Source organism: Amblyomma americanum, chromosome 5, assembly GCF_052857255.1.
Source record: "Amblyomma americanum isolate KBUSLIRL-KWMA chromosome 5, ASM5285725v1, whole genome shotgun sequence".
NCBI classification, from domain to species: domain Eukaryota; kingdom Metazoa; phylum Arthropoda; class Arachnida; order Ixodida; family Ixodidae; genus Amblyomma; species Amblyomma americanum.
Genome location: NC_135501.1, coordinates 70,757,075 through 70,776,481, shown reverse-complemented (window position 1 = coordinate 70,776,481; position 19,407 = coordinate 70,757,075). Strand labels below are relative to the sequence as shown.

Here is a 19,407-nt window from a genome sequence, read left to right as displayed (position 1 = left end):
TTAGTCGTAGATGTAGTTCCGGTTTTAGTTTTCTGGGCTTTTGTGCTGGCCTGCTGTGACAGTGGCTATTGGCTGTACACTGCCAGTCAGATGAGCTCTGCTGCATGCCATTTCAGATGGCAGTTAGTTTGCTGCTGTTCTTTTATTTCTTTTCTTTTTAGAAGGCATCTTGCCATTTCAGCCTCAATGTCTTTTACTCGCTTCCGTCCATGCGGTTCTTTTTATTCACTGAAACCAGGTGCTCGTCACGTGCTGTTCAGTGGAGCTGCCTCGCATGTAACAGTGCAGTTTTTGAGGAATTTCTGCAGCTACCTTCGTTGCACTCTGAAGAAGGCCACGGAGGCGTCAACTGTTTTTCAGAAGTTCCGCTTGACATTCCCAACATTCCAAACCATTCAATAAAACTGAGGAAAATTGTTGTTGCCTTGAAGTTTTTGCTTCAGAAGCAGACAACTGTGGTTGAGTTTCCTGCCAAAAAATTTGCTTTGATGCGGAGATAACAGCATGTTCAGCAGTCATCAGAGATCAGAATTGCCGTCGATCTCATCCATGCTGAGTTTAATGGGGACAAAGAACTTTTGTTTTAAAGTGCGGAAAGTAATGGGAACAGTCTCAAATATCTTAGGGAGTTTTGTGCACCTTTGAAATTTTTCCAGAGGAATCTAGTTGCACCTGGCATGAGAAATAAAATGATAAGGTGCATGCTGGTAGTTCTGAACAAGGAACGGGGAAAAGCAAACATTGCAAAGGTTCATGACAGTATACAGCCCAGTGGGTTTGCTTTTAAGTCATGTGATGGGACCCTTGTAGCTCCTGTGGAAGTGGAGGAGTTAAGTTGAGGTAGAGTTTCTCTCACCTTTGAGATGAAGGGCTGTATATTTTTGACAAAGGCTGTGCATGATTGGCGAAACAAGGTTGGACGAGTTTCTCACTGCCATTCCCGTCTCGTTCCCTGCAGCTGGCCGTGCTTCGGTGCAGCTTGGCGGAGGAGTCCTTGGGTGGTGCTGTGAGCAACGGCCGGCTGGGCGGAGGCAGCAGCGGCAGCTTGCCCGTGCGGGAGCTGCTTGAGCTGGCCGCCCCTGAGCTGCAGACATCGTGCCTGCGGTTGGCCGTGCCTGGTCCGGCCACTGAGCAGCAGCTGCTCAAGCTCGACGAGCAGGGGGTAAGTGGTCAACCTCTTTTGATGCATCAAAAGGCATGCGGATGATGTATTTGAATGCATCTACAAATGTGGATTGTGCATGCGGATTCCGCATGCATCCGACTGCACCTACACGGCCATTGATGTCCGATGGAAGTCCGACAGTTATCCCGCATTGGCCTTTTGGGTGCCTTTGGGAGACCCATTCTTTTTACCCAAAGTCAACCACCAGACGTCCGTCGAACCATCCGATGCAAGACAGCAGACTGTAGTTCATCCATCGGACATCCGAACGCAGACATTCGGACATTTCTCACACCATCAAAGGGTAGAATGCATATCCAGGTTATTCTAGCTGTTTCTGCATCCTTTGTGTCTCAGGTTCTCGACAAGCCACTGCTTTTATTAAGAACAAAAATAACTAGCAATGGATGCAACAAACAATAATTTATTGCACGAGAAGACTGCTTCCGAAGTGATAAACACAATCAATATACACATACCTCAAATTACATAATCACAGCAAACACAGTCATGGTGAATCTCTGTCCACGTAGTACAGAGGTGAGCACGTTTCTCGAACTCTCGAGTGGTGGCATGCAGAGGGAATGAAATTAAATTTTACGCACCAAAAGGGTGAAATGCCTGTTCCTGCGCGGGGTTTCATTCCTATCAGGCCGTACTCGAGCATGAATATTTCTGAAATTGAGTACCTGCTCTAAAGATTCTTTCTTTCCTCTGCAGAGCACCGCTCGAGCGCTCCAGAGAAGTGTGCTCACCTTTTGCGCATTCCAGATGAGTTATGCAGTAGAGGCTAGGTATACGGCTGTAAGACAATGGTGCGATTTTTTCTAACTTCTTTTTTTTAAATCACCACTATTACTTGACTGCACTAGGGCATATTTTCACACATTTGCTTCCCTTCAGTAATCGCTCTCTCAAGAAATGTTCTACTGCCCTTGCTGTTGAATGTTATTTGCATAAAAGAGATGTCAATTGCAGATGCAGGAGATACACATTCGTTGATGTCAAGAGCCGCACCATCGGCGAACAGCGCTTGAAGACAAAAAAAAAAAGCGGCAAATCGAGTGCACAAGCACACAGCGACAAAGAACGCCGGCCATATTTGTTGTTTACTTCAGCACAGCTCATGATCGGCTTTTGCAAGTTTTGGCTAATTGATGATGTCACCGCTGCCCTTTTTCTTTTACGCTGGCCTTTTCTTTTGCAACCAGTTATAAAAATAAAGTGTAAATATCTGCTTGTAAAATGTTGAAAATTGTAGTTTAACATAAGTAACCACTAGAAGGCTTTTTTTTCCATTTAAAAGCAATACAGGATTCAAGATTTAGGTAAAGTCTAGCAGAATCTTATTAATGGGAACAAACATGATGGACCAACATTAGATTGCTTTAGAGTACTAGGGCATTATACCAAAATCAATCATTCACATTGTTTGAGGCTCGCATTTTCTTTATTGCGCAAATACATTACGGCTCGATGCTTAGGCGCTTGTGCTCATAGGCGTACATCTGGCGGGCGGTTTGGGAGGTAGTTGTGTCTGCGTAGATGTCAGTCGTGCACTACACTGAGTCTGAGCAAGCCGCCAAAAAATAGCTAAGCATTGCCTCGTGGCTGGAGTGGGACAGAAAGGACATGTCAATAGGGCTGCCTGTGATGTCCAGGATGTAGCACAGTGCCCACTCGAATTCTCAATGCAACCTTCTCACGGTGTGCTAGACCGCCGGGAAGGTTGCGCCCACGCGGTGAATTTAATGCACGTGTGGAGCACCCAAGAGATTCTTTTGTAGGAGGACTACCGTATTTACTCAAATCTAGGCTGACCCCCGATTCTAAGCCGACCCCCTAAAGTCCAAAGCCAACAAAAAAAAAATGTATTACCTCGAATGTAGGCCTAACAAAAAAAGCGAGGGCAGCGTTCACAAAATGCAAACAGCATTTATTGAATCTGAACGTGCAGAGCTCATTCAACGTGGTCGTTGCTGCTACACTCGTCGCTGTGTTCCTTGTCACTGTCACCTTCAAACAGTGCACTATCTTCGGTACCGTCAAGCGCATTAGATATGCTGCACTTTTTAAAGGTGCGCACGATCAAAGTACCTGGGATGTCGTCCCACGCTGCAGCTACCCAGCCCGCCAGCTGCGATAGCGATGCACGTTTGATGCGGCCCATTGCCATTAGCATGTGGTCTTTGTCAGTCAACCAGTCCATGTAATATTTCCGCAGACGATACTTGAAAGGTTTGTTGATGCAGACATCACGTGGCTGCAACTGGCCCGTCATGCCGCCCAGTATGACAGCGAGGTCCGTGTTCGCTTGGGCGAGCGCAGCCTTCTCGTTGTCGGTCAAGTACCCACGGTAAGAGTCGATGACAAGGAGCGAGTTCTTTGTCAGAAGGGCTCTTGGATGCCGTCGCCACAAAATCTTAACCCACTCTTCCACCATCGCACCTGTCATCCACCCGTTCTCAATTGCCCGCACAATGACATTTCTTGGGAAAGTTTCTCGAGCAGGCAGTGTCTTCCTTTTAAATATCATATAAGGAGGAAGTTTAGGTCCATCAGCTGTGCAGCACAGCATCACAGTTGCGCGCTGCTTCTCGCAGCCCGCAGAGCGCACCATCACCTCCTTGGCACCCTTTTCATTCACGGTGTACACCACTGGCATATAAAAATACACAGCCTTCTGGTCGGCATTGCTGATTTGTCCAAGGTTGTAGCCTGCCGCTTCTCTCTTTCGCAGCACGTAGCGCTGAAAAGGTATCAGCTTTCCTTCGAAATCGCTTGGCAGCTTCTGGGTGATTGAAATGCGATGTCGGAGGCTGAAGCCGAAGCGCTTCATGAATTTCTGAAGCCAGCCTTGGCTGGCTTTGAAATCCTTTGGCGTTAGGCCTCACTCCCTTGAAAGTTCCCTAGCTTTTGCTCGGAGGCACTTCTGTTGTCACTGGAAGGGCAGCTGCTCTGTGCGTCCGAGCAAAGTCGGCCAAAACTATCTTCACTTCGTGGTGACGGCTTTCCTTTCTTTGGTCCGCTAAATGCCATCCCCGTTGCGGCGCACGCAAAAAGCTGCTATCGTCCCCTCCAACAACGGACGTTTTTCTCGTCGACACCGAAGTCCCATCTGGCTTGAAAGCTCGACAATGCCTCTGCAGCTATCACAACTTTTCGCTTGAAAGCAGCACTGTAGTGGCATCTCCTCCTTGGTGCCGTTGCGATAACATCACGCCGCACACCGATACGACCGACACGACACAGGTCAAAATGGCGGCCTCGCTTGTGTCCGGTGGGCTACTGGCACGGCTAGTAGCGGCTGCGATACCGACTTTTCTAGATGACGCTAGCTATGCACCATATTTAGCAGTTTCAATGAAAAACTGGCGCGTTTTTTAAAATCCTCGAATCTAGCCGACCCTAGAGTTTGGAATATGATTATCTGAAAAAAAAACTATCGGCCTAGATTCGAATAAGTACGGTATGCTACCTTCTGACAGGTTTTACACGTTTTAAAAGATTTCTGCTCAACAAGCAGTGTCGCATGCGCGGACGTGCCATATACGAAGAGAGCACGGTGCCTCTATTCAAGCAGCTGTGCTAAAGATGCAATGCAGACGCAATGCCTTGTGCTCTTCTTACAGGCTGCAATTTGGATAAGCTTTTCAGCTGCAAATTTGAGTGTTGCAAAGTACAAGAAATAGACTAGAGGTTGCCAAGGTAATGCGAGCTTCTGTTAGTGAGAATTCTCACTGGGGCAGCCCTCACGATCTAATCCTCCTTGCCTCCTCCAACAGCCATGCATGAAATACACCGGTTTACTGCCGACTGGCGTAGTGGTTTTTCCATTCTGCCCACATTTCAAAATCTGTCTGTAGACGGACGCCCCTCGTAAGCCCAAAAGACATCCAGATTTGGATGTCCATTTTCGGATTTTGGATGTCCGGATTCTGCTTTGGACGTACGGACCTTAATCGGATGTTCTTTGGACAATGTTAGCTGTCTGGGCATGTAGTGCATGCACATTGTGCTTGTGTAGAGACCAGAAGGAGGGTGAGATGGGCAAGTTCGTGGTACATTCTAAACAGTCTGAGGAAAAGGCCAGGAGTTTGACCATCATAAAGAAAAATGGTGTCAAAAAATAGGGCAGGTCATCTTTGGGTCATTCCACGCCAAACGTCCCAGACGTTGCGCTCTACCATCCCCAATTTGTTAAAAAAATTCATGAAAACTTATCCTTACGTGCGTTTGATTAATCAAAGCCTGAAATATTTTTGCTGAAAAAAAATTATTTTTGAGGTGACGGCAGTTTCAATATTTAGAAAAGGCGAGAAACCAGGCACTGCTCAATGATTAATAAAAATTAAAATTTTTAGACATCACTTCACAATTTTTTTCATTGACATTTGCAGATTCAAGCTTTCGATGTAATTTGGAGCATGCATAGGGCGTAAATATTTTTTTAAAATGGAAAAAAGTATGAAAATGTGCCATTTTTCTTTTCTTGTTTTCAGTATCAACTTGCTCTCCCAAATTGGGAAATGGGCGTTTTGTTTCTCTAGATGTCTAGTACCTATAACAAAAGTTACAGGTGATGAAACTGCGTACATCAAAGTTAAAAAAATACTAAAGTTGCAAAAAGTGCGTTTTGAGCCAAAAACTCGATATTTCACCCTGAGGTGGTCCAAGTAAAAACACAAACAATAACGGGTTACATAGAACAGTTTATTGCCTTTCATTTCTTAAATTTTTGTTGGGGTAATTTTTGATTTGAGCAAAAAAAGAATTTTTTACGTTGAGCTTTCGCACCGCAAGTTGCTTCGTCTCTTAACGCCTCTTCACCGCAGAACACGGCACCTGGCATGGAATGACACTTATGGCCAAATAACAACGTCAATTTGCCGTCATTCGCTGTCGTGCATTTTTAGGGCTGAAGCTAAAGAAGATATCACGTGACACTTGGCGGATGGTATGCAATGAACGAGGTCATTTTCGCTTTCAAAGTTCGAATAGACACACTTTGGTACGTGTCCAAGTCCACACAAACCGCCCCTGTACCCTCTGCAACCACCCCAAAGCCGCTCTCGACCATATCCGTTTCCTCTGCCCGGCGAATCCTCCCTGCGGGGCCTGGAGCACCTTACCATTTGGGAGGCTTGGGAGACCCAACTGCGCTCCGAGGACCTGGCCAGCAAGCCATCGCCGCATGCCAGGCTGCCAGCATCACGAGCCTCTGGGACATGAACGTTTGAGTGCAGTGGTACCGTGCGGGGGCCCAAGGACCTGCGTGTCATAAACTCTTCTGTGTCAGTTAGTTTTTACCACCACCTTAGGTGCGGCACAGCCAAGAGAAAAAAAAAAAAACAAGGGTTTTCAGCGTGCTGTTTCCCATGGACCACTAAGAGGGATGACCAGATAGCATGGCAGGCGCATCACAAGAGCGTTCTTTATGTCGGAATAAGATCGCGGAGAGCGCGCGCATCGGAGCGCACGTGAACGTGCGAAGCGCTCACCACTGCGGCGAGTAATGTGAGACGCGCTGCAAGTGAACGCGGCCCGCTCGCCCGTAGTTGCGTCGCTCGCCTGAAGGTTCTTTGCCAGTATAGTGGCTCATTTTCGCTGGAGTATTAATACAAAAATTGCACGGATTAAATAAAATGCACCCAAGACATAAAATCGGAAACAATTTCTAGGAATGACTTATGACAAAAAGCTCACATTCCTACCACACATAAACATACTCAAAAAGAAAGCTTCTAAATCTCTGAATATACTAAAAGTACTTTCACGAAAACATTGGGGTTCCGATAGGACTTGTCTTTTATGGATTCATCGCTCTGTAGTACGTTCTACATTAGATTACGGATGCATAGTTTATGGATCAGCGAGGCAATCGTACCTTAAACGGCTAGACCCAGTACACAATTTAGGCTTGCGTCTTTCCACTGGTGCATACAGGACGTCACCGATAAAGTCTTTATGTGGAAGCCAACGAGCCGTCGCTTACAGAGAGAAGAACCATGCTCACTTGCTCGTACGTTTTAAAAATCCGTTCACTACCTAAACATATCTGTCACCAAATGGTTACAAAGTGCCCATCTAGAACAATATTTAACAACAAACCATTAGCTGTATATACTTCTCCTGCATTTTAAAGATATGTGCAAAAACCTCGGCGTAATGGATGCATTACCTGGCGTTGCTCGAAGATGTGGTCCACTGCCTCCGTGGTTCAATTTTCCTGTAATCTGTGACCTCACTCTTGCACATTTTCGTCAAAAAGCGAACTCCACAGCAACATATATTGCAAGAATTCCGCGCCCTTAAAGAAAAATACAGTAGTTTTACAGAATTTTATACTGATGGATCAAAAACAGATAGTTGCGTAGGAAGCGCAGTGGTGCGAGGAAATTCGGAGCAAATAGTAAGACTACCACAGTGTTCCTCCATCTTCACCGCGGTGTGCTACGCAGTATGGATGACCATAGAAAAAATACTAAGTGAGAACCTCAAAAATGCTGTTATTTACACAGACTCCTTAAGTCTACTTAGAGCTGTCCATTAAAAATGCAAGCTCCCCTCTGCTTGGTGAAATCATACACAACATAGTAACTGCCACAGCTCAAGGACAAAATATAAAACTGTGCTGGGTCCCGAGTCATGTGGGAATAAAAGGCAATGAGAGAGCAGATGTGTGTGCTGGTAAACCTTGTGGCAAGGAAATAATGAAAGTAAATATGCCGTTTAATGATTGCATGAAATTAGTAGCAAGGAAACTAAGAAAAAAATGGCAGTCTGCTTGGAACATTGAGGTCAAAAATAAACTACACTTGGTAAAACCAGTTTTAGGTGAATTTAAGTCGTGTGTGCACCAAGAACGTTTCAAGGAAATGATCTTATGCCGTCTCCGAATAGGCCACACGCACCTTACGCACTACTTCCTACTAACAAAACAAGACAAACCTGTTCGCCAAGAATATGGAGAACTCGCGGTTAACCACATTTTATTCTCTTGTGTGGAACTGGAAGAACTAAGAAAAACGTATTTTACTGAATTTTATAATAAATGCATTCCTTTTCATCCTGCACTGCTTTTAGGAGATGATGCAATTGTTAATATATCATGTTTTTAGCTTTCTTAACGAAACGGGATTTCTCAAGAGACTCTAAATTTTTACCCACTGGTTTGTTTGAATTTTAGTACACCTCAGCCAATTTCTCAGGCCTGAGAAGAAAGCTGAGGCTTTTATTTTAATTGGTTGGGAGCCTCGATGTCCTTCCGCAGCCAAGGAAGGCTACTGAGGTTACCCAGCCCTCTTTAAAGCTTTTACTTGTAGCCATTTATAAAATTTGTGTATGTGTTCACTGGGTAATATTAATGTTTGAGGGCCACTAGAGCAAGGATGATTCTTGCATTTCTATAATATTCAACAAGACTTTTCCTATACCTTGTTCTTGGCGCATGATGGCCTCATTTGCCTATGTGCCATAAAACACAACACAACACAAAATCGGAAACAACAGAGCATGAGCCTCTGACGGCCACAAGGGTCAGGTACTACGTGGTGCTGCTACGTCGCGGCTTTTTTCAACATTGGATCGTTCTGGTCATTTCCAGGTCGGCGTGTCACAAGCTCTTATGCTGATGCTTACGTCTGTCATGGCGCTGAAAAGAATAACTGACTGCGACAGAACCACACCGAACAACTGGCTCCCCTGCATGTGCCGCCCCGGCAGCGTCAAGAAAACCTTTTCCCATGAATACCTGTTCAACTACTCAACGTTCCCATGCTTGCCTGCAGTGCAAACCTCACTTAAGAACAAGAGCTCTGCATTTCATCTGGCCGCATTGTCGGTAGTGTCGTGCTCTGCGGTGAAGAGGCATTAAGAGGCGACGCAACTTGCGACACGAGAGCCAAAAAAAAAATTCTTTTCTCACTTTAAACAAAAATTACCCCAACAAAAATTTCAGAAATAAAAGGCAATAAATTCTACGCAACACGCTATTGTTTGTATTTTTACTTGGACCACCTCAGGGTAAAATTAACGAGTGTTTTTTGCTCAAAACGCACTTTTTGTGACTTTAGTATTTTCTTACTTTTAAGTACGTAGTTTCATCACCTGTAACTAGACATCTAGAGAAACAAAACGGCTATTTCCGAATTTCCGAGAGCAAGTTGATATTTAAAACAAAAACTACAAAAATGGCACATCTTCATACTTTTTTTTATTTCGTAAAAATATTTACACCCTATAAAGCTGCATGCTTCGAATTATATCGAAAGCCAGGATCTCCGCAAATGTGAATTAAAAAATTGTGGAGTGTGTTCTACAAATTTGAATTTTTTATTTATTACTGAGCATTGCCTGGTTTTGCGCCGTTTCTAAATATTCAAACTACTGTAACATCACGAATAAATTTTTTTCGACAAAAATATTTCATGCTGTGATTACGCACATTAGGATAAGTTTCCATGAATTTTTTTAAACAAATTTGAGATGGTCGAGCGCAACGTCTGAGACATTGGATGGGAAATGACCCCTTTCTGTTTTTGTGTACACTCTTCGTCTTTCAGCCGCCGCGGTGGCTCAGTGGTTATGGCGCTCGGCTGCCGGCCCGAAAGACACGGGTTTGGTCCCGGCCGCGGCGGCCGAATTTCGATGGAGGCGAAATTCTAGATGCCCGTGTACTGTGCGATGTGAGTGCACTTTAAAGAACCCCAGGTGGTCGAAATTCCCGGAGCCCTTCACTACGGCGTCTCTCATAGCCTGAGTCGCTTCGGGACGTTAAACCCCCATAAACCATAAACCATCTTTGTCTTTGATGGTCAACCGTTGCCAGCTCGCCATCACTCATGTGGCACCTCTTTCCTCTATCTGTGCAACCACCACCTGCAGCTGCAACCTAAGTTGTTCGAAACTCATTCTGCTGTGCACTCTTTCTCGCAGCTGATGAAAACGTACAAGGTTGGCGTCATGTACTGCCGGGCAGGCCAGGCGACCGAAGAGGAAATGTATAACAACGGTGAGTGACAGATGAATGCCTTACGCGTGTTGGGGGGGGGGGAAGGTGTCTTAGATTTGCTGGGGCTGCTGCTGTGCTCTTCCACTCTTCTGCATTTACCATTTGAGGCTACACTGCGTACACCTTGTGCATTTTTGCCCATGGGTTTTGTGTGGGACTGGCTGGTCAAGCAGGGAGAGATAACTTAGATAACTTCTCTCTTGATAGCACCAGAACTGAAAAGAATTCATTCGAAGCCAAACTGTTCTTTGTCGCGACTTTTAATTGTTCTTGATCAACACTTGAAAGCGTGCAAAGAGACTCATTCAATGTTTTGTTCTTTCTTACCAAATATTTTTGTACTCTTGTATGGAGGAGTGGTCTGTGTGGTGTGGTTTTTCAGGCAATTTATACAGCGCCTGAAGAATATTAAGGATTTCGCTCCATCCGTGCCCATTTATCGGTGCAGCTAGAAGTTTTTGTATGTGTGCCCTCCAAGGAATGGGGAATACATACAGTCGAATCCAGATATATCGAATTCGAGGGGGATCGGAAAATAGTTCGATATAGCGAAAATTCGATATACAGATATAGGCCAAAAAAGCACTCGCGATCATAAAAAATTGTGGCTTACCAATTGGAACAGCCGCGAATCACATAGCATGTGCACATAATATGGAAGCGCTTTATTTCACGGAAAAAAAATCACTAATTTTGGGCTGCTTTTTCCTCTGGGAAATGAAGTTTAAAACACTAGTTTCAATCTTCTCGAGACTGTCTAGGTGCGAGAGCCCAGTGCCTTCCATTTCGCCGCAACAGCGCCGAATCAGGGTGAACGCTGACGCCAGTTCAGTGGCTGTGCACGGACGCGTTTCTTTGAAAACACAGTTGCCCTCGTTGTCGCTGGAATCGCTGTCTTGAACGCCAGCTATTCCGGCCACAATGCCCTCATCAGCGAGGTCGGCTACCGCTTGAACTTCGCTGTCAGCGTTAATGAAGTCATCAACAGTAACTTCGGGCGGGACGGTGCCGGAAAAATTGGACAAGTCGCGGAACGCGTCCTCCAAGCACTCATCGTCATCTAAAGCTTCCGGACATTCATCTCTGGCCAATCAAGGCCTGCCTTGCCAAAACAGTTGGCTACTGTGGCCTGCTTCACGTCGCCCCAAGCGCCAGTAATCATCTGGATTGCGCCAAGCAGGTCAATCTTGAGATCGGTTCGCATGCGGAGGTTTATGAGGAGAAGTTGAATAAGTCGCTTCCGATAGCCTACCTTGAATGCCTTTATGATACCCTGGTCGAGGGGCTGCAGTCTCGCTGTGGTGTTCGGCGGGAGAAACTTCAATTCGATGTGCTGCAGCTTGCAAGTTGTTCGATGGGCCGAACAGTTGTCTACCAGAAGGCAAACTCGGCGGCCCGACTTGCCCAACTCAGCGTCCCAAGCCTGCAGCCATTCAACAAAAAGTTGACATGTCATCCAGGCCTTCCTATTACAGCCGTAGCGGATGGGAAGCTGTTTACAGTTCTTGAAGCAGCGCGGTGAATTGCTCTTCCCGATCACGAATGGCCGTAGCTTGCACGAGCCGTCCATGTTGGCTGCAAGCAGCACCGACACACACACTTTGCTCATTTTACCACCGTGGCATGTGGTTCCACGAAGAGCGAGTGTCTTATTCGGCAACATTTGCCAAAAGAAACCAGTTTCGTCTGCATTGAAGATTTCTGCAGGCGAAAACTTCTCAGTGATCTTCGGCCACTCCTCAGAAAGCCACTGCTGCATCTCCTGGCTGCTGACAGCCCCACTTTCGCCTGAAATGGCCTTTCCTACAATGCCGTGGCGGTATTTAAACCGTTGCAGCCATCCAGTGCCACCGCAAAAGTTCTCTTCGCCAAGAGCCGTAGCAAACCATTTAGCCTTTTCGATTAAGGTCGGGCCATCCACGGGAATATTTTTCGCTCGGATTTCAAGAAACCACGTGTAGAGTGCCTTCTCCACTTTGTCAAAAGCAGCAGGGCGCACACGACACGCTCCCGAGCGACTTTCCTCACCTGCTTTAAGCTTGATGTCCTGCTTGTTTTTTAACAACGTACTTAAAGTACTCCGCGGAATGCCGAATGCGTCTGCCACGGAGGACTTCTTTTCTCCATTCTCGACACGCCGGATTACTTCAAGCTTTTTTGCAAAGTCCAGATTCTTCCTCTTTTTTATGTCCGCGGATGCCATAGCTCACCAGATGACTGCAATCACACACGCTACACACGGCACGTTGAAACAGAGGTACGCACAACAACACGCACGATGTGCAGATGGAGCAGTCCGAGCGAAGTCTGTTCGAGCGACAGTCAACGGGGCCACGAAGGAACGACAAAGGGAAAAGAAAGAAGAGAGCGGGGAAAAAGATCGGCGGAATATGCCATCGAAGGCGCTATGTTCGTTTTTTGAGCCCTCTCTGGCTCTTTCGTCTCCCCTGGCCCACGAGCGACCGTGCCGACCCTTCACTCTCTCTCTCTCCCTTTTCCCAGAAAGCGTGGCTTGGAAACGTCGCCGCGTCTCCTTGCCGCGCACTCTCTTCGATGAGCTCCAATGCCCTTGGCCAATGCACACGCCGGCGGTAGAGGAGGAGCGAGAGAGCTCGCGCCGGTGGGGCGCAAGAACGGGGGAAAGGCTCTGCGTCTCCGTCGCTAGGCGACGGCCGCGCATGCGCAGAGGCGGAGCCTGCTGACTGACTCTGCGGAAAAGTTTACCTCTGAGGACCGGACACGAATGTCTTTGGGAAAAGCGCACCTTCCAGGGGCGCGGCGCAGCGCGCCGTTCGATATATCGAATGTCCAACGAAAATGGAATTCGATATTCTACGCAATTGTCCTATACTTTTACATAGTATTTTCAAGAAGGTAATCTGTGTGTTCGATATAGCCAATAATTAGAAATATGCGGGTCCGATATATCCAGGTTCGACTGTATACAGTAAAACCTTGTTGATATGTTCAGAGTTCGTATGATTTCCCGTTTTGTACCCTCAAATTCGCATGCATAGGGTTACACAATTTATTTTCTTGGTTAATACATTCCCCAGCAGCACAATTTCCCGGCACAACTCTACATTTAAATTTTGCACACATTCTGGCTATATACTAATGTTTAGCCACCAATCACATATGTGAACATACAAGTGGGCTTAACCCTTTTCGGTCAGTTGTCGGGCATGGCCCGACACAAAGTTTTGCCTACTATTTCTGTAGGTAAATTCGCGCGCCATCTGGTTGGATTTGTTGTATCCTGCGAATTGGCTGTTTGGCTTTTCCCTCGAGGGACAGCACCACCGTACAGCTGGAAAAATATTTTTTGATGACGTGGGTTTGAGGTTCTGAAATGGCGCCAAAAACTCTCGGCTTGAGTTCCATTATGGCAGGCTTGTTTTACGGCAAGTTGTCTAATGACTTGAAAGCTCGCTTGAAGCCTGCAGCAGCAAGGATTGCGCTGTCTGCATTGACAGAACGGCAAAAGGAGGCAGACGGGAGACCGTGTTCCTTTGCAAGGCGTCTGGACAGGAAGCCTGGTCTCCACCCTGGAGAGTTCTTCGAGGTTCCACACATCATGGAAGTTCTATTGAAGCCCTAGTGCAACTGAAAAAAAAAAGTGCTTTCAACAAATTTTATAACCAAACATGTCGTGGCACTCCTTCTCTTTGCGAGGGGCTAGAAGGTTCAAAAGAATGCTGACCGGTGCAGTAGACAGTGGGTAAACTACACCCGACCGGAAAGGGTTAATATGGGGGCACCCAATGCAACCTGGCATGCAGCGGCAGCCACCCACTTTAGTGGCTTCTCTGCAGAGCCTTGTTGCAAGGGGGTGAAGCACAAAAAAAAAAAAAGAAAATGTGCGCTAATTTACAAAAGGGCTGTCCCTGCGGGGATGTGACATGGAGGAGAAGCTCTCTGGCTTCTTTGCGGATTTCAAGTGCTACGGGGCGAAGCATTTGAGAACTACAACAATGCGCTTAAATGCGAGTGGGCTGGGTCTGGATGCTGTTAGTGCTGGAGATGAGAAGCGTTGATTGAAACCCATTAATTGGGAACTGGTAAGAGCACAGCATCGAAAGCAAAAATGCTGCCATAGTAAGCTGCCGTGCTGGCTTTCCCGCATTGCTTAGGTGCAAGGGGAAAAAGCACGTAAAAAAATGAAGATTTAGGCTTTTTTCATCATTGCTGTTGAGCAATGGGGTGTGTTGCGAAGTTAATTCTACACTTAGGAGAACGCGAATGCGGATCGCATTCTGCGAGAATTAAATAAAGAGTTGTTCAGACTCTGTGCCAGAAATGCTAACAGACATTTTTTGAGGAGAAATTACAGTAGAGTCCCTCTATAGTAAAGTGACTTGGACCAGCAAAAATCTTACTACAGTAAAACCTCGTTAATTCGAACTCGAGGGGGACCGGAAAATTGTTCGAATTAAGCGGAGTTTGAATTAACGAGCGGGCGCTAAAAAAAGCGGCCATCACGCCCGGCAGCACGGGCCGAAGCTAAAACAGGCATATCTGAGATCGTTATCTCTTACTACGCACTACTACACATTTGCGGCGGGCGATTGCGCGAATTAAAATCATAGAGCCCGAATGTCGAAGGAAATAAAGTTAATTTGTTTATGCGGTTGGAGCTAACATCAAAATGCATTCGCGTAAGCAGCAAGCTTAATGATTAAATATGACACTATGCTTCAAAAACATGTTTATTAACAGCAGATTGGCAAAGCATATCAAAGAGAAAAATAATCGGTGATGCGCATTTGTTTTCGTTTCCTTTGCCGTGACTCGACAAGCATCGTCTGCAACTTGCCCAACAGCTCCAACGCAGCGTCCGAATTATCATCGGCGGAGAAGTAGCGCGCAGCCAGATCGAGTGCTGACGCTGTTTCACATGCACTCGGGGGTGGCAATGGATCGTCGCCTCCGTCGGACTCGTCGTCGCTGTCAGCTGTGCTCCCCGCGCCCGAGTTGTGCGGCATCTGGTCACCGCAGGCCGCTTCAATAATCTCGGCATCGCTTAACTTCGCTGCTTTGCCAAAAGCAAGCGGCACCGTTCCGTGCCAGTCGCGTTTGCGCACACCAACACCGTCACTCTTCCCTTGCTTCTCTTCCCGCCTGAACACGTGTCGCCTTTGTAACTGACAGTCTTGTTCGGCAGCAACTTAAAATAAAGCGCGGTTTCATCTGCATTGAACACATCGCTGAGCGAGTAATCGGCAAGGTAGTCCTTTAGTTGACCTGCTGCAACGGCTTGCGCCGGAGCCACCGTGGCCGGAGCATAGGCGGCGCCCGCGGTAGGGTGGCTACCCGCGTGACCGCGCGTCAGCCAAAAATAGACAAGCCAATGCTTCGACGCTCCGGCAGCGAAAACCTGCTACGGCATGCTTGGAGGGTTGGTTCGGGCAACGAAATTCACGTCTCACCTCGTGCGTGCTGACATTCGTGCTGGCTTATTTTTTTTTCTCATCATTCTGCATTTTTTTTAATTTTCAGCGCATTGTATTTGCTACGAGGTGACTTCTATATGCGAGGAGCAATGCCAGCCATCGGCGCCTAGTTCGAATTAACCGACGTGGATACCGGCATATTCGAATTATCGGGAGTTTTGACCCATTGAAATACACAGGGCTTTGCCGGGACCCGGCCGTCAGTTCGAATTAACCGGCAGTTCGAATTAAGCGATTTCGAATTAACGAGGTTTTACTGTATATCAGGGTCTTTACTATATCGGTTGTTGGTGATGGCATGTCTCTGAGGATGCTCTCTGGTAATTAATTGGCTACTTACTAAACACAGTGTTGGTTTATAAATGAAACACTCGGAAATCCCTTACATCCTGCTTTAATCTTTCATTTTTGGTAATTATTTATTTTCGGTTAGCGCACCTCATGTTATCACATTTTCAATTTGTTTACATCTTGAGGAAGTACTGCGTTTGCACAAATACAATGCGGCTACGAATAGAACGCAAGTTTGATTGCATGTGAAAACCGAAGTATTGTGTGAGCATGGCATCATTTACCGCAGCCTCAGCATCGTTTAAGAGGCAATAGTTAAGAAACTCGCGCGACATAGACGAGGTGCGACGGTGCCACTCGCACAGTGCGGCCTCACCTCTGTTTCTTGCCACCGCTTCCCTGTGCTTCGCGCTGTCATGCTGCAAATCTTTGCCCTTTTCTTCCATTCCCTACACTTCACTGCATTTTTATCGTCTTTCCTTTTTCACAGCCAGCTTTTTTTCTTTTCCCGTGCATGCTGCACGCGTTGCCTCCCTGCCCAAAAGAGTTCAAGCAGTTGGCTGCTCCTCAGAGCTTCTGAGCTTTGTGGTGAAGCTATTTCAAAGAGCACTGTTTTATAGTCTTTAGTATCCATTTGTCTCTGGATGTCAGCCTCGCGCGAGCCGCTTTGTCGTCATTCTTCAGGAAGCATGTCTGTGCGGCCAGGTTCTCTTTACTATAGCACTGTCTTTCAAAAAAATCTTTACTATAACCGAAAAAAAAAAATGTACAGCTGTCTCTGGGAGGCAGAATGGGACTGCAGTTTCAGTTTACTAAATCCGAGTTTTACCTATATCCCAGTTTACTATAGCGGGATTCTACTGTATTAGTAAATGTCTTCATACCTTACGTAGCAGTTCCATTTCTGAAATTTAGGCTATTTGGTTGATATGTTTTTCCAGGTGATATGCTGCTTCTCCGCATTTTATAAATAGCGTATCAATGAGGTTTTATATATGTGTTTGAAAAAAGCGCTTGAAAAAAAAAAGGGTGCAATAGCCATTGCCGCAGGTGAACTTTCAGAGTGCTTGTGGAGCACTTGCAGAGTACTTATGTAGGGCTGCCTTCTTGCTCTGCACTTTGTCTGCAGTCTCAACAAAAAAAATGTCGGGGGAAATTTTGCTTTGTGTTTGTTTCGCTTCAAAGACATTGGCTTCACTGGTTTTTTTTGGGGCACAGAGTCCTTGTTAGTTGCAGTTCTGCACTAATGGCAGTAATGTAGTGGCGTTGCATCTAGAAATGAGTCACTCAGTTTTGGTCTAATGTGCACCCCTTGCAGAAAGTGCGGGTCCAGCCTTTGAGGAGTTCCTCGAGATGCTGGGTCACAAGGTCCGGCTCAAGGGCTTCCAGAACTACCGTGCAGGCCTCGACAACAAGAGTGAGTGTGTGCAAGCACCGAACAGTGCAGTGAATGTGACAGGGCGACAAGGAGCACACACTGCTGTCGTCCTTCCTATGTGAAAAGCTACAAAATATGAAGAAAGTGTTGTGAATGGCATTTATGTGAAATTGGGCATCTTGCTGTGTTTAAGCACCACTTGCCTCTTGACAACTGCTTGTGAAAACAAAAAGATTTACAAACTTTTGTGGCATGCTGTGTAATTAATGTGAGCACCTAATGATAGTTGCCACATAGGGACTACATATGCAGTGAAAGCAATGGGAGTAAATGAAGCAGCTTGGCACTCTGCTCCTCCCCGTCTTCTAGCTGCTCCTCCTCTCCTGCCTCCTCGTACTTCATTGCTGCGTAGACGTCTACGCCAACATCATGGATGTGGGATTTGGTGCCATTAACAGCTGTTGCTCAACAGTATCAGTGCTGAACACAGTGGACTCTCATTAACTCGAACCTCCATTTTATTAGAACTAATGTTTCGATTCCGTCAACATCGTGTTTTAAAAATGCCCTCTTAAATCTTGGCCACCACATAAGTCAAACAAACTTTTGGTCCACTTTGTATTGGAATTGTCATCAGTTGACTATACACCCATGTCTCGGTTTTCAAGCTCACCCTGATTTACACCCTGTGCAATGTAGGAAAGGGACGCTTAAGTTCACAGCTGTACGGTATTAGTAGTTGGAATCCCTCAGATACAGTTTTGGTACAGTCGAAACCGGATATATTGAACCCGCATATCTCGGACTATTGTCTATATCGAATGCAAAGTTTATCCCCTTGATACTACTATGTAAAAGTATAGGACAGTTGCGTTGTATATTGTTAAGCCTGGCGTGCCTTGCAGTCCAAATGAATGAAGACGCGGACTCCTCGACCCGGATTTCCAGAAAACCAACAGGAAGCCTATTGAGCCTTCTGGAAGAAAGATGGCTGCAAGAATATCGGAAGCAGCGACGACAATGGCATCCCCACGGGGTCGAGCATGCCATCGGGTCGACGAACCGAGCGTTGTCCTCATTAGTCACGCTGGTGTTGAAAATTGACGGAGAACTGCGCCTTCGACAGAGTTTCCGCGTTCTGGTCATAAGACGAGGAAGTGCAAGGTCTTTCAACCCCTTCTGGGAAACAGCCTGACATTCCTGTGCCACATGGGCCCGCATTCCTGTGTCACGTACGCGCATTCCTGGGCTACGTGGGTGCATTCCGGACCCACGTATGCGCCCACCTGGAGGCTGTGTTGACAACAACGTGACTGGGTCTTGTACCCTTTCCATCGACCGAGCTGCGAGAGAACATCAGCACCGTCCTGCCGTAGGCGGTACCATCAGTGTCATCGTCTGATTGGACATCATTCTTCGAATTGTATTCCCCAGCCACGGATCTGGGGAATGCGAAGGGTACTTAATGAGCTGCTGGTTTGGGAACCGAGTCCCCTCTTGAGAGAGACCTTTTGCTGGGAGAGACTCCGACCGCAAAGAAGCTCCCTTTACTGAGAAGCACTCTCAGTTGCTCTCATCTGTACAATATGTAAATAGTTTTTGTATAAAGCTTTCCTTGTTTTTCTCTTCCTAACCACGTCTCCGATGCTCCTCGTCCCTTCTCCGACCCGACAGCACTACCCCATCTCAACAACTGGTGGCAGTGGTGGGATGCTGCTACCTGAATCCTAACAATATTGAACTCCAGTTTTGCCGGCAGTTCGATATTTCGAAAGCTCCGCCAGGCCCCTGGAAGGTGCGCTTTCCCCAAAGAAACTCGCATCTCCAGTCGCACAATGTGCGGCACGGAGGCGAGCGGTGACATCTGCAAGCCGTGCCTCCTCGGGAAAGAGGGAGAGAGAAAACTGTTCAAACTGATTGTGAGGGCAGCGCCTCCTCACTGGTGAGGACGAGAGAACTGGAAAGAACCAGGCAGTGTTGTACCCATGGCGCTCCACAACTGGCACAACTGCCACCAACGGCGTATTTCCCTCTCTCTCTCCTCCATTTTTCTTTGTGCTTTTGTCATTCCTTCGCTGATTCTGCTGACTCCTCGAATCGACCGACA

The 19,407-nt window shown here is 46.7% G+C and overlaps 1 protein-coding gene across 3 annotated transcripts in view; it reads left to right on the top strand.

Annotated features, from left to right (window-relative positions):
* Positions 1–19,407, top strand: part of LOC144132526 (signal-induced proliferation-associated 1-like protein 2) — a 145,991-nt gene that overhangs the window by 29,838 nt on the left and 96,746 nt on the right. For all 3 annotated transcript variants that reach the window (XM_077665002.1, XM_077665004.1, XM_077665003.1), the window contains exons 6-8: positions 959–1,162; positions 10,103–10,178; positions 17,241–17,339. In XM_077665002.1, the coding sequence (XP_077521128.1) occupies positions 959–1,162; positions 10,103–10,178; positions 17,241–17,339 (379 nt within the window). The remainder of the gene's footprint in view (positions 1–958; positions 1,163–10,102; positions 10,179–17,240; positions 17,340–19,407) is intronic.